The sequence below is a fragment of the Gadus chalcogrammus genome, chromosome 23 (assembly GCF_026213295.1).
Source record: "Gadus chalcogrammus isolate NIFS_2021 chromosome 23, NIFS_Gcha_1.0, whole genome shotgun sequence".
NCBI lineage: Eukaryota > Metazoa > Chordata > Actinopteri > Gadiformes > Gadidae > Gadus > Gadus chalcogrammus.
This window is the reverse complement of record NC_079434.1, coordinates 7,293,494-7,318,061: the sequence shown is the minus strand read 5'-3', so window position 1 is coordinate 7,318,061 and position 24,568 is coordinate 7,293,494. Positions and strand designations below refer to the sequence as shown.

Sequence of the window (24,568 nt, the reverse complement as noted above, 5' to 3'; positions counted from 1 at the left end):
ATGTCGATATGTAATGGTATGGAGTTATTGAAACTTACTACGTGTAAAAAAGACTAGAAATTGAATGTTTATTTTTCATTGAATGTTTACATAAAGTTGCACTGGGTGCCTTTAAAGGGCCTAGTATGCTTTTCTTTATTTTTTTTCTCCTATTGCGCTTTACATATGTAGGCTACTACACAGGAACTTGTGCGCTTTACAAGTTCCTGTGTAGTGAGTGTAACATAATTCACCTACAGTATTTTGTAATGTGTTGTTCTTTACACTGTGTTAGGCATGTCGATTGTCTTGGTGGTTCAGGGATCGCTGTCCCTTTAAGGATTACGAGCGTCTCACGACGTGGAGCCCGATGCGGGATATGTTTACTTGCAGCACGTTTTGATTTCCGGTTTCCTCTCTAACTAAATAAACGAGTCGCACAGTCTGTGTGCTCAACGTGCGAAATTGTATCTTTCATTCAACGCAAATTTCCACACCGGTACGAGGTGACGAAAAGTTGTACTTTGGCTGGGAGTCAATGGCATAGATATATTATCGGAGCGCTTCATCAGATGATTCACAATCACTAAGAAGAACAGTTTGATTTAGCTGCTCTCAGCTAGTATTTGTTTAACAATGGTAAGAAGGTGTTTTTTTCGTTGTGAAGGAACATCTCCCTTGTATGCGTTGCCAAAGCCAGAGCCTTCACGTAGCCATTGGCTGGAGTTCATTTTTAACCCTATTTTTAACCCTATTCCCCCAACTGTACCGAACCTTTTTCTGTGTCGCCACCACTTCACGGAGGGCTGCTTCAAGAACCTGCGTTCGTTCACTAGTGGATTCGCAAAGCTGCTAACTCTGAGGATAGATGCTGTTCCAACTCTGTGTGGCCCAATGGGTGAAGATGTCTCTCAACATGTAAGTAAACTGATCATGAAAAAGTGTCTCTGTAGTGTTTTATCCAGATGCCTCGGACTCCAGCCTTAATACCACGTTGGTCTTTTTAATGTTGATTTTAAATGCTCTTACAAACTTGAATACATTGCTACTTTATTCCGGTCACCAATTGATGCATTGCACGATCTTGCTGTGGGTGCCATACAATGTCAAGTTGTGGTGTTTGTTTTCGAGCTGGTTGCTTAAGAGGCTAATGCTGCTATCCATTTGGATGGTACGCTGGTACGAACGACCAGCTTCAGCGAGAACGTGACGTATTTCCCTTGCTCCAGCCTTCCAGTTTGCCATTTGTGTTTCTGTCGAGCCACGAGGGGGAGTAGTAGCAGGCTAGTCATCATTAGCGACATAGCCTCTTTAGCAAACCAGCTTCAAAACAAAGCTTTACATTGAATTGCACGCAAAGCAAGACCGTGCAATGCATATATTGGTGACCGGATTAAAGCAGCAAAGAAATAAAGTGTGTAAGAGGCTTTAAAAACGACATTAAAACCACCAACGTGGTACAAATAGAAAGAAAATACATCTCATCCCCCATTAACAATGGGCGCAGCCATCTTCTTTGCGAGTTGTACAGCTCTGCTCGCTCTACTTTGATAGCGACGAGATACTACGACCAAAAGGGGTCGTGCCTCAGTGAAATGCCGCAAGAAAGCTGGGAGATTTGCGACTTTAACACTTCGTAAATCCAAATGGATAGCAGCATAATGTAGCTAACAATAATAACGACTAGCCAATGAGAAAAGGGAATGCTATAAGTGCTGCAAGCCAGGAAATTACGTCACGTTGTCGATAGAGCAGGTCGGGCGTACCGGTGTACCATACAAATGGATCACAGCATTAGCTGTGTGTGAGGTGTTACTATCAGGCGGGTTAAATGGCCACAACCTGTTTCAGAGGTTAATTGGAAGTGTGTACTGTGTAAATTAATTTTCGTCGTGATTTGTGTGTGATCATTTCAGCAGGACTGCAGTGCCTATTATCGCCCCTTCCAACACGTCGGATGCCAGACCGACTCGCCTCCGATTATATCGGCGGGAACCCAAACCATCACGTCTGTGGGAATACAAACTGCACGGTTCAAGTCGACATCAGTCGGCACACAGTTTTCCATGGGATCGCTAAAGACGCGCGTAAGAACCAAAGGTATGTACTTGGGATCGACCATATAGATTTTTTTTTCATCAGCCTTAGCCGATAACCGATAACGATTTTCTTGAGCATATATTTGGAGCAGATACTAGCCTGGAAATTCAGAGATCTCGCGAGAGCACAATCTGAATTTGCTCAGCCAGTCATTCTAGGAACGAGCAATATACTCATGTATATTCTGGGCCTCCCCTGGACCAGAACATTAATCAATCACATCGAGGTATCAATATAGGTGGGCCTAAAGTGTTGCTGTTTTACCGACCCGATACGGCAAGAGTCTTAACTATTGGTAACCACTGGTTTGGATATGTCACCCCTTGTATTCTTCTGATATTTTCAAATGCATGCTTGGTGCGGCCCCTCGAGTTGGGCCTTTTTCATTACTCGTTATCGGACCCTATGGCAACTAAGTTTGGCCTCGGGTCATTTTTTTTTCCAGCCAGTGGGTGGCGGGCCAGAACATATATTGCATAGTTTCCAATAACTCCCGCCCAGCCCCTCGCAGCTTACGCGTGACCGTGGAGTAGTAGCAGGATTTGATACATTTAAATTCAAAAAGGGTTGTGAAAGAAGAAAAAGTTCACTGTATCCGGCCCTTTACCTCTAATAGATATAGATATTTGATATTCTAAAACTTCAAATAAATAATATTATGTAACTTCAGAATAATCTGGCGGTCCAGATATTATTTCTTGCGGGACAGACATAATTGCCAGGTGCCAACCCCTGCCCTATTGGCTATCTAGATGTGGGTCTGGATTTCCTGGCTAAGCCTCCCTCAATTTACATCATAAAAATGACACAATGATGATAACCAATGTTATAATGTCTCAATTTAAAAAAAAAGAAGGAACATTTATTGAACGTTCTGAAAATCATGCCAAAAAAATAAACTGAAATCGATACCGATACATGAAAAAACGCAAATATCGGCCGGCCTATATATTGGTCTGCAAAACAAAGACACTGAGAGTGTCTTTAGTATTTCATACTAAACTTTGTGGAAGCATCTTTTTCCTGTGTCTTGGGATGGTGTCTTTTTTTCTCTTTTCTTGGCGTACCTAGAATCTGCAGTCCAGTATTCTATGTGATGTCCCTCTCTTGCTGTCTGTTGTGTTGCTAGAATATGGGCTACACATTAATTAATTTATAAAGTATCACATTACTTTCTACTAACGATTCGATAAAAGCGTCTGCTAAATAACATCATACCCATAACCAAGTAGGATATATTTTGTTTGCAAATCTTCATCGTTACTCCAGTACCAAGGACAAAACATCCGCTTAATTATTATTTCCAGTTTCTAATACGATTTGTTTCTGTTTTTTGTAGCCATGCAGACACAGGTGTCTCCTCTCAGTGTACACTTAGGAACAACCTCTCATTTGCCAGACTCACCGCTGACTTCTACATCAATAAAGGGCCAGGGCTGGAGACCTAACAAGAGACCACGGATTGAGTTGGAAGAAGAGGAGGAGAGTGACTCCTCAATTGAATCACATAAAGAACCGCTGGACTCTACATACAACTCTGGAGACTCTGTTCTTACAGAGGAATCTGACGTCTCGTAAGTTTTTAGTATTGGCCGCATTGTACTAAAAGCAGCATTGGCTAGGGATTGGTAGTATGGCTATGAGTAATACAGTATTTCTAATAGTATTCTGCCTTATGTTTTTTTCCTTATGTTAGGTTTGAGACTCGGCCCAAACAGAATGAGGCAAAGTATATTGTCTTTGAAAGCTGCCTCAAACAGCTGTTTGAAAACTGTCCCGCGTGTCAGGGAGGCTGTGACCTTCAACAGCGAAGGATCGGTACCTATGTGGCTTTCACTCAGCGATGTCTACACTGCAGCTACTTCAGACAGTGGGAGAGTCAGCCCATGGTTTTAAACACCCCCATTGCCGACCTGCAACTTTTGGCTGCTACCGACTTCACAGGGTCCTCCTTCACCCATCTACAAAAGGTAAACATTTTACCATTATGTGAAACTCACTAGCGATGGACTCTTCTTAAACACAGCTTATGTGCCGTTCATGTAAAGGTGTGTGAGGCCATGCAACTCGAGATATTTCAGTATGACACCTTCAGGAGGCATGCAAGGAATAACATGCAACTGTCTATTGTTCACAAGTGGAAGATGGATCAGCAGCATCATTTCCAGGAACAATTGCGCCTTCGTGGGTCAGTTGCAGTGGGAGACGAAATGAGGGCAGATTCTCAAGGTTTGTAGAGATGTGAAGGTCTGACAACTGAATTATTAGTCTGCATTCTGAATCATATGATGTCCCTTGAACATACACATACATTTAAATAGTTTCTTTCACGTGTACAAATACACGCTGTCTCCTTTTGTGCAAATAATGTATCTAAACAATTACTTTTGACTAATTACCCTCTGCAGAAGACTGCTATGACTTTGTAGACCACAGCACACAGACTCTGCATGTGGACGCACCTGGCTCCTCCCACATGTCCAGTCACAACGGGGAGCTGCGGATCCTGAGTGTCTACGGAAAAGGGGAGGGCCCACTGGCGGTGGACGGTCATGATACCCTTGTCACCGCGTCTGAGGTCGAGGCCCTGAGCTCGCCGTCTGCGGACCACAGCGCGGCCAAGAGCCTTGAGCGCGGTGAGCTGCTGGTCCGCCACGAGGAGCTGAGTGTGCAGGTTGGAAATCATCTTCTCATTCACCATCCAAAAGAGAGGCTTCCTCTGTTACCACTCCAGCACACACCCATAGAAAGCACCAGCTTTATGATTCAACGTGTCGTCAGTGGGGATTGACAACTATTCTGTGCAAATGTAAGAATATGTCTTGTGTGTGTTTCCTTCTTTATGTGGATAGCAGCAGACCCCAGACACCATTGTAATCAAGGTTGAAGAGGATATTGATGGAGGCATGCCAACTGTAGGTTAGTAACACACATTGCATATATGCAAGCAAACGACCTGGATCAACTGAGAATTTACTAGATTCTACCTGCGCTAAAAAGCCTGGTCCTCTTTTGAAAAGCATCATGACCAGAGCCCTGCTAAAACACAAGGACTTATTATGCAGTTTATAGTAAAATGATTTACATCTTCTTCATGAGAGACAGGTCTCAGGAAGGCCAAGATCAGCTCTGATCCCAATTTAACAGTAATTGTAAAACAGATGATAGGAAACAACAGATGACCTGGGTTGTGTCTTAATGACCTCACGTTGCGGTGCTTTTTCAGCTGAAGCCTCTGTCCCTTGACCACCCTGAGGGGAACAAGGAAAAGGCATAATCAGCAAATAGAAGTTAGAAAAAATGTGTCTAAACATAAATCTTCCAATACACAAGTGTGTACAACGTACATACCGTATCCCTTTCTGCAAATAATGAATTAACCCAATTACTTTCTCTGTTTTTTTATTTCTCTCTGCAGAAGACTACAATGACTTTGTAGAGCACAGCACACAGACTCTGCATGTGGACGCCCCTGGCTCTTCCCACATGTCCAGTCACAATGGGGAGCTGCGGATCCTGAGTGTCTACGGAAAAGGGGAGGGCCCACTGGCGGTGGACGGTCATGATACCCTCGTCACCGCGTCTGAAGTCGAGGCCCTGAGCTCGCCGTCTGCGGACCACAGCGCGGCCAAGAGCCTTGAGCGCGGTGAGCTGCTGGTCCGCCACGAGGAGCTGAGTGTGCAGGTTGGAAATCATCTTCTCATTCACCATCCAAAAGAGAGGCTTCCTCTGTTACCACTCCAGCACACACCCATAGAAAGCACCAGCTTTATGATTCAACGTGTCGTCAGTGGGGATTGACAACTATTCTGTGCAAATGTAAGAATATGTCTTGTGTGTGTTTCCTTCTCTATGTGGAAAGCAGCAGACCCCGGACACCATTCTAATCAAGGTTGAAGAGGATATTGGTGGAGGCATGCCCACTGTAGGTTAGTAACACACATTGCATATATGCAAGCAAACGACCTGGATCAACTGAGAATTTACTAGATTCTACCTGCGCTAAAAAGCCTGGTCCTCTTTTGAAAAGCATCATGACCAGAGCCCTGCTAAAACACAAGGACTACTTGTTCAGTTTATAGCAAAATGATTTATATCTTCATGAGAGACAGGTCTCAGGAAGGCAGAGATCAGCTCTGATCCCAATTTAACAACCGTAATTGTAAAACAGATGATAGGAAACAACAGATGACCTGGGTTGTGTCTTAATGACCTCACGTTGCGGTGCTTTTTCAGCTGAAGCCTCTGTCCCTTGACCACCCTGAGGGGGACAAGGAAAAGGCATAATCAGCAAATAGAAGTTAGAAAGGATGTGTCGAAATATAATTCTTCCAATACACAAGTGTGTACAACGTACATGCTGTATCCCTTTCTGCAAATAATGAATTAATACAATCACTTTCTGTCCGTCTTTGTTTTCCTCTCTGCAGAAGACTGCGATGACTTTGGAGACCGCAGCACACAGCGCGGCACAACCTCAGAGAATCTGCATGTGGACGCCCCTGGCTCCTCCCGCATGTCCAGTCACAACGGAGAGCTGCGGATCCTGAGCGTCGACGGAAAAGGGGAGGGCCCACTGGCGGTGGACGGCCATGACACCCTCCTCACTGCGTCCGGCAAGGAGGCCTTGAGTTCGCCGTCCGCGGACCACAGCGCGGCCAAGAGCCTGGACCGCGGTGAGCCGCTCGGCCACCCCGAGGACCTTATTGGGGCTCAGGGCGGCCCCAAGCTCCGGCCTCGTGTGTTGTCTGGCGAGGGTTTTCCCGACAATACCAAGATGACCATCCATATGGTTACCCACACCAGCAAGAAGCCGTACGTGTGCGACCAATGCATGAAGCACTTCAGTACAAGCTACAACCTAAAGAAACACATGAGGACTCACTCCGGGGAGAAGCCCTACAGCTGTGACCAATGCATGACGCGCTTCGGTACAAGCTACAACCTGAAGAAACACATGAGGACTCACTCCGGGGAGAAGCCCTACAGCTGTGACCAATGCATGACGCGCTTCGGTACAAGCTACAACCTAAGGATCCACATGAAGACTCACTCCGGGGAGAAGCCCTACAGCTGTGACCAATGCATGAAGCGCTTCATTCAGAATTCAAGCCTGAAGATGCACATGAGGACTCACTCCGCAGAGAGGGCCTACAGGTGTGACCAATGCATGAGGCGCTTCAGTACAAGCTACAGCCTGCAGTTCCACATGAGGACTCACTCCGGGGAGAAGCCCTACAGGTGTGACCAATGCATGAAGCACTTCAGACAGAACTCTGTCCTAAAGGACCACATGAGAACTCACTCCGGGGAGAAGCCCTTCGGGTGTGCCCAATGCATGAAGCGCTTCGGACGGAGCTCCACTCTGAAGATCCACATGAAGACTCACTCCGGGGAGAAGCCCTGCGTGTCTGCAGTGCAACGCCAGCTTCAGCGACACTAGCAATTTGCGTGTGTAGATGCTCAGGCACACAGGCAAAGGGGGGCTTGGACACTGGGCAACGTGACACTTTGATTGACAGCTCTATCTTTTATTCGTTGAAGTGATTGTAGGTTTTTTTTCATCATGATTAAAGACGCTTTCCAACTTTTGATTTGCTTTCTTGTATTATTGCTGTAAAACTTTCGTGGACACAAAATATTTGATTTAATTTTAGAGTATGATCATTTATAGGGAGAAGATAAAGGCAGCAAAGTTACCAAACATGCATTCATTGAGACAATGGGTGTACATGATTCTTATAGGAAACTTCACATCGTGGGTTATTAGAACAGTGATCGCCCCCTTTTTGAACAGCGTTGGTTCTGGAGGTAAATCTCCACAACACAGAAGTCAGTCGATTGCCCTCAGTATTAGACTTCTAGGCAATTTGCAATGCAAATTAAAGTATCGCAACACCTTTCAATTAGAGAGGACGGGAGATATCTCTAGGTCGAAGGAGATATAGATCTTCCTTTAAATTGGCTACATGCAATATATAATTGTGTATTATGGTTAGGTTAGTGCTGCATGCAATGATGAATAACAAAGATGGAGGACTAGTTGCATCTTGGAGTAATGACTACAAGAGTTATTTGCTTGAAAAGGGCAGCCCCTGGGATAGGCTCTTCTTGGGTGTCTGAACACCTGGTTATTTTTTTAATTTAGAGGCCCATATCTCGACTGAGTGATAAAAAGTTTTCAAACTTGTCAGACCTTTAATTATACCTCTAACTTGGCTTTTTGCCATTTGGACCCATAATGTCCATCAGAATAGATTTTGCTGCACAGTGTACATATTGTAAAAGACACTTGTTGGTGGGTCATATGTGGTTAATACGTCACATATGAAAGGGTAGTTAAACCCTTATTTTAGAATTTATGTCCTGGAGATTTAAAATAAATGCTGATATAAGGAAGGAAAAAGTAATAAAAGGTAGTCAGTGGCGGACTCAGACTGTTTGAAGGGCAGGGGCGGAAAAATAAAAAGGGCACATTCTGCACAACATGGGGCCCAACCAGTGTGCAAAAAGATATGATGCATCATGTATGGCCCTTTCTCTCGTATTCACCACTCTAGAGGGCACTTTTTCAACCATGGAGGCACAGTAAGGGCATTAAGAGGGTACTCATTGAGGCACGTTATTGAATTTTCTTGTTCTAGAGGGCTCATCTTCATAATTTATTGCATGAAGGGGCACCAGAGGGCACCCAATAATTTATTTCACATGTAAAGGGCAGCCAATAAGGCACTTTCTCTCGTATTCGCCAATCTTGAGGGGCACTTTATCAATCAAGGAGGCACGGAGGGGCAGTCGCCCCACCCCCCCTCCCCCTGCCCCCCTCCCCCTGAGTCCGCCACTGGGGTAGTGCTATCGCGCTCTCCACTTTTGCTGATGATATGCTGCACATTTCCCCGCTGTTGATGACTTAGGGTGCACTCACATTAGGCCATCTGGCCGTGGCCTGGCCGCGAATTTATTTATTTTTTTGCAGGGTGGTAGCGGGAAGCTCGTGAATATTCATGAGGGAACTGATCCCTGATTGGCTGGGACTTGTTGGCTGGGACTTGGCTCGCTGGGACTTTGTCAGAGGGCTTGTGTGAAAATCACGAACGCAAATGAATTAAACGTTGCTATAAAAACGAATAATTTGACACATGATACCCACCTACTACACGGCAACTCTATAGCTACCTTTCTGTAAGTACAAACGTTAGCTCACTCGTCTAAAAGCCCCTGTGAAACTGTTATGTGTCACGGGGGCTACTGTAGTAAATCCTTTTTGTATTCATTATATTTTATAACGTTATGTATAGCGCATCGGCAAATGAATTAAACGTTGTTATAAATTAACACGAATCATTTTAGAAATAATGTGACACATGATACCCACCTACTATACGGCAACTCTATAGCTACCTGTAAGAGCCATTTTCCTGTTTTTCAGTTATGTTGTAATGTCTGTGTTGACCACTGAGTGGTGTTGCCGTATTGCGGGTACAGGTGTTAAGGGGACGTCATTTGGGGTACCTCTGTTGTTTGACCCCGGAAGGGCATACGGATTTTGACCGCAAGAAATACAAAGTTGTTGTTATGTCACTGAGGATCTATGAATGTATTCCGTATTCCCATGCAATTGGTGTCATGGTGAGGAAATAAACGGGTTGTAAATCGGAGACGATCGCACGGATCAATCATTGCTTCACGTAGCTGCATAGTAGGCTACTGGAAACATCAACACAGCGCGTCAACCAGGTCACCCGGGGGTCAAACCACACGGAGCACACCCATTGGATGTGGCTCGTATACTACCTTTCTGTAAGTACAAACGTTAGCTCACTCGTCTAAAAGCCCCTGTGAAACTGTTATGTGTCACAGCCTGGGCTACTGTAGTAAATCATTTTTTTTATTTATTATATTTTATAACGTTATGTATAGCGCATCGCAGTGCTTTCGGCAGCTGGTGATTGTTTCCAAGTTTTTTTTTTCTAATTGTTGTCCATCCATGTCTTGATATTTCCATTAAGATTCCATTCTGTTCTGTTTCTAGAAGTAGTGAGCATAATGGCAGGATTTATTAAAGCTTGCAACATTTGCCAGACACATGTCAACTTTGAGGAGATGGAGCTGCTGGAGGTTAGGTGTAGATGGATAAGAATAAACCGTATGATTTCTGATATTTGTTCATAGTGGTTCTGCCACACCCCACAACCAATTACATTATAGAAAGAAGGGCCATAAAATCTGTAGGCCTATCCATAGAATATTTTCGCGTAGGGCTAAATTAATTTTAATATTGATTTTCACCTATCAATCCACCTACTACACGGCAACTCTATAGCTACCTTTCTGTGAGTGCCAAAACAAACGTTAGCTCGTAATGCTAACTCGTCTAAAAACGACTATTGTATAACATGTTTCACCCTATTGATACAATGATTTGTGTTGATTTATAACAACGTTTCATTTATTTGCGTTCGTGATTTTCACAAGCCCTCTGTTTTCACAAGCCCTCTGATAAAGACCCAGCGAGCCAAGTCCCAACCAATGAGGGATGAGTTCCCTCATGAATATTCACGAGCTTCCCGCTACCACCCTGCAAAAAATAAACTCGCGGCCTGGCCGCGGTAGGCTCTTGTACATACGTCATCACGTCGTAACACGTCATCACCAAGCGTCCGCTGCATGGACCATAATAAAGTCTGCCGCCAGTCAGAGTTTTAAAAACAATGGACAACAACACAGAGAACACACCAACAGTTGAACCGCTTGACGCGATGTTTACCGTTTAATGGGAAAGAAGACTCGTCGCCTTTATTATGTCCGTGGTCGTCGCATGGACTACATCCAGCTCAGGTTGCGTAGCCGTGCGTGTGCGCGTGTTGGCTCATTAGCATCTGTACCGTAGCGGCCCGTACCGTAGCAGCACATCTCTCCCAAGTGGCCATTTTGGCCTGGCCTGGCCAGACTGGCCACACTCACACTGGCAGATTTGAGCATGGTTAGGTGTGAAAACGGCCACGGCCACGGCCAGATGGCCTAGTGTGAGTGCACCCTTATTCAAGGAATATTTTCTTATTTTCATCTTATCTCATAACTGGTGAATATGGCGGAGTTTCCTCCTTCCTAGCCAAAGTTAAAGGTGGATACACATTCTTTCAGACTGCATTTTCAACCTTCTAAACCTTCATCATACCCAAGAACCTTGTTGAATATGGAGAGCGGTTTCCTCTTTCCCAGCTAACGTTAATAGGGATACACATTCTTTCAGACTGCATTTCAACCTCCTACAAATGTTTGTAGGCCTCTCTGAAATCGACATTTGTTATTGTCATAATAATAAAGATGCTTTGTTAACATCTCAACTTTTTTTTGTAGAGAGGAAACATGTTCCTGGTGGGTGAGGCTGCCTCTGACTGAAGGAGCTGCCCAGTGCAGTCAGTGTGTTGTGCATGCTTTGGACAAGTTCCCGATCAGGCAGGATAGCCTGGCCATCATTCTACTGTCTCCCACCCCCTCAAATTGGTCAATTGGGCCTCCAAAGGGTTATCAGGTACGATTTGAAGAGTAAAAAATTCAACACAGTAGGTCATCATCTGTACATTATAGAGGGGGTTACATATTTTGGTAGAAGCATGTCCAGCCTGGAAAATTCACTCAATGGCTTTGAGTAATGAAAAGGGCTATATTAATTCAATACATTATTATCATGATCATTTTTATTATTTACCCTTTGAGGAGGTGGAATTCAGAATCCTTTACAACAATATCCTAAGGTAGGCTTACATTTGTAGTGGATTAAAGAAACAAAATGTTGTTTACAATGCTTCATTCAGTTAAATGTAAAACTTGAGTCAAGTAAATTTAATTGAGGCGAGTAATTGCATCTTGATTTTACTGTATCGAATCTGAATTTGAATTGACCAAAATCCTTAAATTACAATTAAAGGATGAAGAATTCGACCAACATTGTCAAAATATGGAATGAAAAAAAATATATATATATTTGTTTTTCCCGTAGACTTTCTCAATTCAGTGCAATTAATTATACAAAGGTCGACCGCACGTATAGAAGAAGCATTGCTTTTGAGAGATGATCAAAGGGTTACTTTGATAATCTCAAGCAAAACCTTCTTGATAGGTGTTGAATCAAACAAACCAAATGTGTCTAATTTATAATTAAGAGATCATAGCGTAATAATGTAGCTCCCTCTTCCCTTAATGCATGCGTGCTCCCGCAAACGGGGACACGCTTTATATCGAGGGCATTTACTCGGCATGACACCTGTGGATGTTCTTGACATGTAGGATGAGCATGAGGACAATTATAAAAAAAACAGCTGAAGAAATGTTGAATGTGTTTTTGTTTTGCATGTCAAAGTGATGCAGAGTAGTGAAATATAAAATTGTGAAGGAGGTAGGCCTACATAAGCAGAAGTAAAGAAGCGTTCACAATGGAGTGTTTAGAATGTAAGACATGGTTAATGTTACTTTTTTTTGTCAGGAACCAACAATTTCAGAGGAACAAACACTTACATATATTATCAGTTTTTGCTTCTCCCAGTTCTAAAGATTTGAGAATTAAATGATTACGATTTTAATGTTTTTTTGTTTTTTTGAATAATTGATATTGTATTGTAGGCAGCAGACCGTGTAGACAATGGAGTTTGAACCCAAACCTTCAGCTGGGAGTCCACCTTCAGGACCACCAGAGCCTCCTCCTTCCCCCCATAGCTCATGCTATCAGATTGCTACACTATTCTCCAGCAACGCTGGGTCCAGAAACGTGTACAGGATTTTCAGACCCAAGTTTCTGGTTTCAATCTTTGAACTTAAAAGTTCAACTTCCCCTTTAAAGAGCTGCATGTGCTGGTGTGGAACTCTTTCAGAGAAATACTCTTCAGGGTAGTGGCCAAGGGGCACCTGTTGGGATGAACACAGGTTAAATACATGTAATAACGCACGCACGCACGCACGCACGCACGCACGCACGCACGCACGCACGCACGCACGCACGCACGCACATTAAATATAATACTATAACAGAGCACATTAATTAATACGACATTCAATATAACACATACAGAAGATAACTTTACTCACCATACTATAAATATGACAGGGAGTAAGCCTTAGGTCTCAGCGGCTTTGTGAATAACTTAAGAAAAATCTCCTACGTAAAATGTTTTAGCGCGAGTTAGGAGCACTCCTAGCGGTAAGATAAAATGCTTTGTGAATACGGCCCCTGAGCATTTACACCAGCAATGCAGGTAACTTCAAACGGTTTACAAGAGCCAACGCTACATCAGTATTTTTGATTGCCTACACAAAATGTACTAAGTAAAATAAAAATACTAACGACGTAACATGGCAACGACTCAGAATGATAACTAATTGTGAGTTAGTAATCTTGAGTTAACTATGACATTAATGCTATTTAATATTTAAATCGATTGACAGCAGTAGTTGTAACACATAGTCCCACCTCTTTGGCTGGTTGATGGCGTCTTTGGTTGTAGTACAGCATTGTGTGGGTCTGCGTTTGAGGGGATATGTTGTTGTGCTACTGTGGTGTGTGTATTTGGGTCTGACTTGCTGGCTGTTTTGCCCTGGAATACTTTGTGGATGACCCCTTACTACAAAAGTTATTGTGTGGTACAAGCCCCATGAGCTGGTGTAATGGATTTGATTCATCATCATCTATAGATTGCAGACATTACATTATACAAGCGAGATACTGTGAGGATAAGACGTCCGTTCACTGAAGCACACGCGTGCGTCGTAAAGCCACTGAAACGCCACTGTCGTAAACCCACTGAAAGCCCAGAAGTAAGTAAGAGACACTGCAGTTTAACAGTGAAAGGTGGTTAACGTTCCTGTCATTCACCTGTCTCTGCAATTTTAAGGCCCATGTAAAGGCCTATGTTGTAGTGTAGGGACTGTAGGGAAATTAAAACAAAACTGTTGGCATGTTTTATGGAAAAACAAGAGGACAATGGATGGAGATGGAGGATTAAGAAGTTGTTTATTAGTGCTAAATGTAGTTATGTTTTAAAACGTGGTAAAAGTTCAATATGATATTATGAAGGTACATTAGTAGAAATAAAGAAGCAAACACAATTTATGAGTTTTGAATTTACACAATTAGCTTCAGCGACATAGTTTAAAATGTATGACAGGCTACTGTGTGTCAAATGTTTCATTTTTAAATGAACAAAGCATTTCAGAGGAATATTGATTTGTATATGTTTATGAGTAATTTTTAACTACATGTTTCCATATAGTGGCATGGTAACAAATCACAAATCAAACAAAAATAATGCATATAGGATATAGAGCTCATGATGTTGTGAATGATTGACGTGTGAGTACATACGTTTTGGTGTGTGAATTAAGTTGATTAAGGAATTGAGGAATTATATGATTACGATTTTAGATGCTTAATTATTCGTAATGTGTTGCACAGGTGACCTTCAGAAAATGAGGTTTTGAACCCAAACCCTTTAGCTGGGAGTAAAACCCTTGTCTCACTGCTAGACCATCCTGCCCCCTTTAGCTCAAACAACTGACTAGATTGCTACGCTATTCTCCACGAACTCTGGGTCCAGAAATGTGTACGGGATTTTGAGACCGTTGTTCCTTTTTTTCATCTTTACACTTAATTGTTCAAGCTCTTTTTTAAAGAGCTCCATCTGCTCTTGGGGATGTTTTTCGCAGAAATGCTCTCCGGGGTAGTGGCCCAGTCGCACCTGGGATGAACACACACATTAAATAAATACTAGATAAGACACATATGTTAAATATAAAACACATGGTAAATTCATCCAGACCTACTATAGGGCTTGTACATCAGAACGCATCACGAAAAGGCTTTGCATGAATATACCATAGCCTAGCCTAATGAAAACGTCTCACTCAAATACTACTGTAAGTACTTCTATAGCTCTGGGAAATCAATTGACTGCTAATATTGCAGAATGTACTTGCATAATAGTGTGGTTAACAGTTCAAGGAATCTCTAAAAACCAAGGGGAACTTACAAAATCGCTGGGCGTCTTGCTGAGCACCCACATGATATTCACGCCTTGAACGGTGGCGTTGATGTCAGGGAGAGCATCCAGGAGAGATCTTTCATCTGCAGTTCCCTTGATGGCCGGCGGGGGGCGCTGTAGGGTCGGTGGAGTGTTGGGCATCCATCCGCCGTCGTCAAACTAAAAAGGAAAATACAGATATAGAATGCGAAAATAATACAAAATGATTTACGAGGTAACTGACTCTTTCCTTCATTCTGAGAACCTTTCATTCTGAAACTGAAAACTGGAAAGGGGGGGAATTGCCAGCATGCTGTGAGAATTATTTAGATTATTTTGAATTTCGGGGTTAAAGGGGAAGTTTAGAATTTTGGACATAGGGCCTGATTCCCAAATTAGCCTTGGTGTTCTTTATCATTGGAGACAGTTTTCAAGACATTTCATTCAGTCCTTCTAGTTGTAGAGTTTGCTCGTGCTAGGATAGCGCACGGCAATGGGCAATGCTAGCCTGCTAATAAAACAGTCTTACCCACTCCACAGTACACCCGAGGTAAATCAATTACAACGCCAGACAATAGATGTAAATATCTGCGTTGATAGAATAATGTTAGAAATAAAATTAACCGCGCATCGCATAAATCATCGCATTTTGAGGGCTACTTTCTCAGCAGCAGCGGAATTTAACCTAGGTATCAGTCCGCCGCTGCAGTAGCCTACTACCAGGAATATAACACTGCTGCTGAGACACAGCAAGTCCCTCAAAATGCAATGTAATGCAAGGTTGGTTTCATTTCTAACATTATTCAGAGACATTTACATCGACCGTCTGGCGTTATAGTTGATTTGCCTCGGGTGTACTGTGGAGTGGGTATTAGCAGGTTAGTATTGCCCGTTGCCATGCGTTAGCCTAGCATGAGCAAATTCTGCAACTAGAGGGACTGAATGAAATGTGTTAAACTGTCTCCAATGATAAAGAACACTAAGGCTAACTTGGGAATCAGGCCCTATGTTCACAATTCCGAACTGCCCCTTTAATATCGGAATTTCGACAATAAATTGGAGTTACATTTCCAGTTTTCACATTATGATGAATTAAGTTGTTATTAACGTTAATTAACAAGACCTGGCCACTGTTGACTGCAGCATGCTGGGCAGAAGTGGTGAACATCACCATGGAGACGAATTTCACCAGCTCAGCTACAGTGCGCAATCCTTTCGGCATTCCTGTGTAGTGTATATATATATATATATATATATATATATATATATATATATATATATATATATATGTGTGTGTGTGTGTGTGTGTGTGTGTGTGTGTGTATCATAATGTATGACATATTTCTGGATATTTCGGTGAAAGCTCACCAGATTCTGGCCGTGAATTGAATCCGTGTTTGAAGATGTCCAGAACCCAGGTCTGTAGCTCTGTGTCCCGCTGGACATCAGAGTCTTCTTTGTAGTAGTAGCCAAGAACTCCCTCAACAAACCTGTATCAACATTCCAAACGCATATTTAAACCCATTGTGAGATCGTGATGCAAAGAGAGATTTCTTCCGTCTAAACAGTTGTACGAAAGAAGTAGTCAAACCTCATTCAATCTAGGTTCCCACCCCTCTATTATATCATTAAACTTGGTTTGAGACATTATTAAATCAATATTAACAGATACAGCACGTTCAAAATGTAAACATCAATTCTCAGGTCTACTTATAAACATTATTTTTTTGCTCCACAAATATATTATACTTCACATAATTGTGATTGCACAAGTACTAAACAAAGAAAGGCAGTTAAGCAACTAACCAGAACTGCAAAATTGTTTGAAATGTAGTTACAATGCCCATGAATTTCCCATGCATTCTGAAAGGCCCTATCCAACAGAAGTCAGGTGGCATTTTTGGGAAGTCGTTTGCTAGGTGGCTGCATAAAGAGGTTGGTGCGGGACATTGCTTTTTAAAAGTGGGAGGGTTTGAAGTGGCTATAGTAGAGCTTCATCTTGATATTTGAATCTGTCAAAAATCATAGCTAGCTTTTAATCCCCCTACCATGAGTTAGAGTTGATAATAGAGCAATCTAGTTTGACAAAATACTTGTCAGTTTAAGGCAAGTGCAGGCATGTGTCATAACTACAGAAAACAGCCGTATATCAAAAGTAAGCAAAAGTGCAGTGAAGTAGTTCACGTTTGAAAAAAATAAAATACATTTTATATTGAAATAAATGGATCCTGACTTGACATAGACCTCGACTCATAGGTAATGGCTTATCAAAAAAAATTCTTTGCATAAAAGCTGACTGTGAAGCCACCAATAATTACAAATATTTGGCAAATATTATGCATTGGAAAAGCTGCAATGTTCAGTGCTATCAGGGAATCCGATACTAGTAGCTTAGAAGTAGTTGCCGGCATTCATTCTATTAACAGGTTCATGCCTGTTGTTCAACAGTTATTATAAGTGTTTCTATTACCTGTTGATGATGTCCAAAATCTGGAAGCCATCGTCTCTGTAGTAGAAGTTGGGCACAGACTCCAGCCCTCTCTCCTTGATGTCGTCCCGAATGCAAAGCGAGGTGTAGGTTATAGATGATGTGGCTCGTTGCAGGATTATATCTGCACCCTCTTTGCCAGAAGCGGTGAACTTGGGAAGCAATCACAGTGTTACACTCAAAAGCAGGATGGAAATAATGACAACATTGACTATCAAAAGGTCTACTACACTATACTTTACACATGCATGAATGAACGGCAAATAAAATATTGTCTAGGCTCCATTTATTGAGGTCACACGGACAAACATTATTATCGCTCAATACCTTTGGGAAAAATCCACCTTCTCCTAAGAGCTGCTTCCGGCCTTGGAAGTTGATCTGGAGGGAGTAGCGAGTGTGGGGAACCAGGAGCTATCTAAGAAATTGTGGAAGAAATGTTGAGTTTTCAGGTAAACCATATAAAAATATTTGTTTCATAATGTTTCAAATACAGAGGTTAAGATGTACCGTTGGAACTCAAGTTCCCCTCTTTAAGTTAAACACATGCTATTGCATTTCAGGGAACGCTTCAGGAAAGTATTGTAGGACTGAATGAAAATACCTCAGTAGTGCATCTTTTGACATTTATTATAATGGGCTGTGACTAGCTCAGACAGAGTGCTTGCCTTTCATTATAGTGTTCACTCAAAATTTATATTTTTACCTTGAACACTGGATGTACCATGGGAAGTTTACGCAGTAGGGCGACAGAAAATACTTCTGCCAGAAGATGAGTGCGGAGCAAGTGGGAGTTAAGCTGGTGATCCTGGAAATCTGCACTTCTGACAAACAACTTGGCCAACAACCAGTCGTACTCTGAGTCGGCAGGAACAAAAATTGGGTTGTCCTCTGATGGTTCCTGCTTCAACTACAGAAAAAGGCAAAGCATAAAAATCTGGTTCAGTAGCACCAGTGAAATCACTTTTATCAAGATGAGGAGTTTCTAAAAGTTTCCATATATCAGCCATAATTTGGGGATGGGATTTAGTGTAAATATCAACCCTTACCTGGATAGCTATGGGCAGCAGCTGATCCTCAGGGGTTTTGTGGAGCAGGATGAGTGGGGCCATCAGGTACTGCTGCTTGCCATTAACCATGTTGGCTTTCAATCCATCCAAGACTTTGTAGTCACACAGGAATATGTTGCCCCTCTGTTAACATGTGAGAATTCAAATCATGTTTTAAATGTCATTGCTTTTATTTATTTTTATATATTTATCTACGCTATTGACGACCTGTCCTGGACATCAATAGCGTAGTTAAATATGGACAGGACAGGATATGATATGTTATATACTTCAAAGAGCAACATTCAGTTGACACACACACCTTCATCTCATCTGCTAGGCTCCTCCCACCGCGGAGGAACACCGTGGCATCGGTGACTTGAAGGTTTTCAGGCAACTCCGAACAACGACGGATCACCATTGGGTTGACACCATTTAGAAACTGGTAGCCAAAAAGAGAATCCTCCTTCCAGTTCTTCTGGACATGTTCTACAGTTCGACATGTAGTGAACGGATTAACAGAAGCCAACGTGAAAAGAATCACGTTCTGCAACATCAGTCAATTTGACGAGTAGCTGAGTGTGATGGTTCCCCTTAAGATATTTAATAATTACAATTAATTCTTTACAGGGTAAGAAAACCCCAACAGATTTTTTTTCAGCTGAAAACCATTATGTCTGGAACAGCTCTGTGTTGTTGTTTTTTAACCTAAATATAGAGTTAACAGTGGATTTTCTATTGGCAGTGTGGCTTTTATCGAGCGACTTTGATGTGCGCTTTGACCTCGAACGTGTTTACTCCTATTAAACCGAATGTGTCATTTCTAAATCCTGTTTGACTTATTTACCCCTCAGATCAGTATATTTTTTATCTTCTTGGCATAATTACACCTTCTAAAATGGAGGGCTTACCTAGACGGTCATACCTAAAGTATTAACAATAAATTAACAATTAACATGACATTCAGACATTTGTACCAGATATTGGAGTTTGTTTGCAGCTGAAGACCTTGCTGATTTCGTCAATGCTTTCCCACTGTTCTGTAGAACATACATATCCTTGGAGTGTCAACACCGTGATCCTGGACAGGGAAAACACAAATACTTTTGTTTCAACATGATACAACATGTATTAACGGACAATGGGATGCTGGATAATCAAACCGTCTCTTCTGGCTTCAGTAAGACATGTTACCAATATAATTAGTCAAAATAAATGCATTGTGCCTGTGACAAATGCAAAGTATTTTGTTGGTCAGTACTCCGTACTGACCAACCCACATTAAGTCCAAGACAGACAGATGCAGTATTGCAGTACATTACTTACAAGGATACATACTAAGTATCCTTGTAAGTAAATTACTTACAAGGATACATACTAGCAGGCTTATCTATGCCTCATATGCACCCATACGGCCTCATTAATATATATATACACTTTTTCTTCTACCCTTTACTTAGTAATGCTACATTTGTAATCATAAAATGCATCATATATTTTACATAGGCTAGCGCAAGTCCATATGATTTAATTCTGTTAATCTCAGACAAACACTTAAAATAAAAATAAAACAGGCTTTACCCTCGTCCAATGTTAAAAAGGAGCACAGTTTTCTTGGTGAAGGAGAAACGGACCTCATCAGGCAGAGAATCAACATCCTCAACACCGTTTGCATCCAGCTCCACCTTCATAAAGTCAGGAATCCCCTCTGCAACGCTCCAGCTAGGAAATATTTAGGGGAATAAACAAAGCTTGACCAATGTTGTAATAAAACCAACACGCAGCCATTGTTAATAAATTGGTAATGATAATTGGTCATTAAAATTAGACCTGTTGCTTTGTTAAGGGTCATATTTCTATCTCCATCATTTCTAATAGCTGTTTCTTTTTTAGGGTACATGTTTTAAAGGTTGATTTCCCGAAAATAGCAAATTAATTTGTATTTGTCATTATGCACATTATGAATATAAGTATAACGTACTCATACTGTACGCTTCTTTCATCCAACTCATCCTTCCTGCTATATCTATCAATCTCCGGTTGGGTTTCTGGTACAAATCCTGGCTTAGCTGTAACACAAGAGAATTACAAACATAAAATAAAGATTATATTTAATCTGGCAAACATTAAAATATAAAATACATTAAAGCAACATAATACAGAAAACAATAAAGAAATTCCAACCTGTGCCCTCTCTGAACAGATGAACCTGATCGTCGTCGATCCAGCGATAGATGGGGAACTGAAAGGTCTCTCCTTTTGGCGACTTGACTTGCACCTTGGCAGGGAACCAGGCTTCTGGCTTAAGACGTTGTTTTTTTTTCAGCTCAATCAGTACCAGTTTGCCAATGGACATTGGGCAGTCCATCTCAATTTCTACGTAGAAAACAATGACCGCAACCATTTAAGTAAATCCATGTCCAAGAATGGGAGAGAGAAGTGTGATACACAGTGTGACATGTTTACTAGCATGAGATTTCACGACCATTAGTATCGTGGAATATAGCCACTAATTGCCCAATTGCATTGATTGAGCTTTTATTAAATTTTTCAAATATTAATACCGAAACATCAAATATAAATGTTGAACTTACTGTGACTTTTCCTACGATTTTATTTCGGAGATTTGCCTGTTCACTCGTCTCATCTGTCCCCACCAGTTTAATGCTGGTTTTGTCCCAAGTCGAGGAGCCGAGATTGCCATTAATGGTCAAAGAACCACTGTACTTCTGCATCTTCGGTCGTTATTATTTGAGTAGTCTACCTTAGTTGTCTTTTTAGAATGCAACAAGAACGACGTAGATAGACGATAATAGTGAGAACGTGTAGAACTTTCGCACTTTCTCTGCACTGAAATGGGATGCTTGGTATTTCTTCCTTTTATACACTTGTGTTTCAAGGCGTGTCACATTTTTACCCAACACAATGCCTAAACTTAATCATAATATTCATGTTGTATGAAACTGTACGATAAGGAACAAGGGAATGTGATAAGGGTGCAATTATAACCACAGAAACATAAATAAATAAACTGCCACATTGAGTGTTTTTTTGCTGCAGTGTTAAAGAGTGACTGGTGAGGTGCACGTGTACTGTTGATTTGTCCGTCAACAGTCAGGCGCTGGTGCTGCATTCCAACTGAAATGTCCTCAATGCATGGCATAGCAACATAACATAACAAAAAATAACATGGATGCACACGATGTGTGCCAGCAGATTTATTATGGTTATCAAGTGAGCGCATCTACAGTTTTCAGCAGTGGTGGCAAAGGTGCACACATTCTTTACTCAAGTAGAAGTACCTATACTTGTGTAAAAAGACCCTGGTAAAGCTAGAAGTACGAATTCAACTTATTTACCAAAGTAAAAGTGGAAAAGTACAGGCTAAAGGGTTAAAGTTAAACCATTCTCACTTAGAAGAAAATAAGGAACTTTAACCTCGCTCCAATGTGCAAATCAGTTTTCAATGCCGGCAACCGAACATGAAACATTACGATCGAAAAGAGAATGCAATCAGGTCTAGTAAGGCCTTAAACTCTTTAAGGCCTTAAATTACCTCACCCTTCCAGGAATACCAACATCTTTTTAGGTTGCACTCCTCTTCCTGGCGCACCCTCCAACAGCACCTTTAATGGAATTATTTAAACAATTACAAAATGACAGAAGCACTTTGCTACGTTGATCACCCTTGTGCCTAATTTACTTTTACAAATTTCCCCGAAGGTTCACATTGGAGGGGATGCAGATGTACACCTACATGTCGTTGTATATGGTGCAAAGTCTAGTTATTGCTGGTCTACAGAGTCAAAGAACCTCCATGACCCTGTTGCTAGTATTATTTCCTATATGGCTACTTGAGGATTATGGGCCTTATTCACAGATGGCTGCTGGGTGAATAAGGCCCACAGGTTCCTTGTGGGCCTGTCTTAGGGTAAGACATGCTATGTTACTCTGTGATATGGGCTTAGCTTCATTTCAACATGCATTACTCGTATGCATTGCAGTATTTTCTATGCACTACATTACTTGTAATTAGACTAATTTTACAGAAATCAGTGATAATCGGCCATACTGTCTAATTTTCCCTGTCAGTGTTCTCAATTCACTGAATACATGCATTCCTTATAAGTAAGTAAGTCAAGTTTATTTATAGAGCACATTTAAAACACAGCTCGCACTGCCCAAAGTGCTATATATAGCACATTAGCAAAATACAAAAATACACTTACAAATCAGTGATTTAAACTAAGACGATATCAAGAGACAAACAATTAATCAAAGACATAATAGGGTAAGATAATTAATACACAGGGAGGGCCAGTGTGAAAAGACGTGTTTTGAGCCTGGATTTGATTACTGAAATGAAGGCGGCATTTCTGATGTCGGTTGGCTACATGGGGGATGAATGATGCCAGCTATGTAGCTGGGGGCCAGGGCGTGAAGAGCTTTAAACACAATAATTAGCATTTTAAATGTATCCGACTGAACTGAAGTCAGTGCAATGAGGCTAGGACAGGTATAATGTGCTGACGTTTCGCTGCATTTGGACCATCTGAAGCCGTGGCACCAGAGTCAGAGGGAGACCAAAGTAGAGAGAATAATAGTCTAGATGGGAGGTTATGAAGGCATGGAGGATTTTTCCAGATCATTTTATGAAAGGACAGACTTGAGTTTGGAAATTATTCTTAATTAATGTAAACAGTTTTTTACAACAGATGAGATTTGTTTTTCCAGGTTAAGATGGGAATCTAAAATAACACCCGGGTTACGTGCATGGGAATAAACATAGGGGGCAGGGGGACAGAGGTTGCCAGGGAGGGGATTTTTTTGATTTCGGAGGACCAAAGACAATGACTTCAGTTTTGTCATTACTTAACTGAAGGAAGTTATTTGCTATCCAGTTTTAAATTTCTTCCAAATAGTCTAAAAGAGGCTGCATGTAGTTGCCAGATTTAAGTGGTATGTACAGTTGTGAGTCGTCTGCATAGAAATGAAATTAAATATTGAATTTTCTGATGATGTTACCTCGGGGGAGCATGTGGAGGCAAAAAGCACTGGGCCTAGAATGGATCCCTTTGGGATACCACAAGACACAGGGGCAGGGAATGAAGAGCACTGGGCCTAGAATGGATCCCTTTGGGACACCACAAGACACAGGGGCAGGGAATGAAGAGCACTGGCCTACGGAAACTGAGAAAGATAGAGGTAGAGGTGGAGGTAGGAGTGAAACCAAATTAGAGCGGTACCCTTAATGCCGACCCACTGTTCAAGACGATCCAGTAGTGTACTATGGTCTACAGTGTCAAATGCAGCACTTAGATCCAACAGGACCAGAATGGCATTATCTCCTGACTCAAGGGTGAGCAACGGGTAATTTTTCACCTTTAACAGGGCTGACTCAGTGCTGTGACAGGCTTTGAAACCTGAGATTGAAATGGCTCTAGGATCTCTGTTGAGTTGAGGAATGAAAACAGCTGAGTAAACACCACCTTCTCCAAGATTTTTTAGATAAAGGGCAGTTTGGAGATTTTTTGTGGCATTTTGCATCCATTTTATGACAACCGCATGCTTGAAACAGGTAGGAACGGTGCTAGTGGCAAGGCAGGAGTCAAGAATAAATTGAATGATAATCTGTGAAGGAATAGGATTGTGTGGGGCTGTTGATGGTTTCATGTGCTTTAATGTCCCACAGTTCAGTGTAGGACACTGCTTGAAATTGATGAAAATGATGCTTATGACAAAATAATAATTACGACATGTTATTACTGCAATACAACAAAACTTTCTTTCGAGCTGCTTTTTTAAACTGAAACCATAACGTTTATTTAACGATTATGTTTTATGGCTACAGGATAGGAAACCAGTCTTAGTCATCTTTCTCTTTTATGTTATAAATGCATGACCATGTACTTTATGTGGGTGAAAATAAAAATGACGAG

General features: G+C 41.7%; 2 protein-coding genes across 6 annotated transcripts; one reads left to right on the top strand and one right to left on the bottom strand.

Moving 5' to 3' along the window:
* Positions 1-339: 339 nt before the first annotated feature.
* Positions 340-8,338, top strand: LOC130376930 (zinc finger protein with KRAB and SCAN domains 1-like). 5 transcript variants are annotated; one of them, XM_056583867.1, is made up of 11 exons: positions 340-897; positions 1,896-1,948; positions 2,024-2,079; positions 3,419-3,653; positions 3,776-4,049; positions 4,218-4,308; positions 4,488-4,753; positions 4,932-4,998; positions 5,498-5,763; positions 5,942-6,008; positions 6,510-8,338. In XM_056583867.1, exons 1-11 carry the CDS (start codon positions 616-618, stop codon positions 7,520-7,522), a joined length of 2,670 nt encoding a protein of 889 aa, XP_056439842.1. In that variant the 5' UTR covers positions 340-615; the 3' UTR covers positions 7,523-8,338. The 5 variants fall into 5 exon arrangements, with proteins under 5 accessions (XP_056439842.1, XP_056439841.1, XP_056439839.1 ...); XM_056583866.1 differs by having other exon boundaries at positions 341-897; positions 1,896-2,079; positions 4,935-4,998; positions 6,510-8,337; XM_056583864.1 differs by having other exon boundaries at positions 341-897; positions 1,896-2,079; positions 6,510-8,337.
* Positions 8,339-15,267: 6,929 nt separating this feature from the next.
* On the bottom strand, positions 15,268-21,217 carry LOC130377636 (polyunsaturated fatty acid lipoxygenase ALOX15B-like). Its single transcript, XM_056584791.1, has 11 exons — positions 20,814-21,217; positions 20,611-20,698; positions 20,211-20,351; positions 19,607-19,710; positions 18,952-19,118; positions 18,630-18,773; positions 18,287-18,490; positions 17,908-17,994; positions 17,563-17,732; positions 16,461-16,582; positions 15,268-15,272 (listed from the first exon to the last, which is right to left on the bottom strand). Exons 1-11 carry the CDS (start codon positions 21,031-21,033, stop codon positions 15,268-15,270), a joined length of 1,452 nt encoding a protein of 483 aa, XP_056440766.1. The 5' UTR covers positions 21,034-21,217.
* Positions 21,218-24,568: the final 3,351 nt, after the last annotated feature.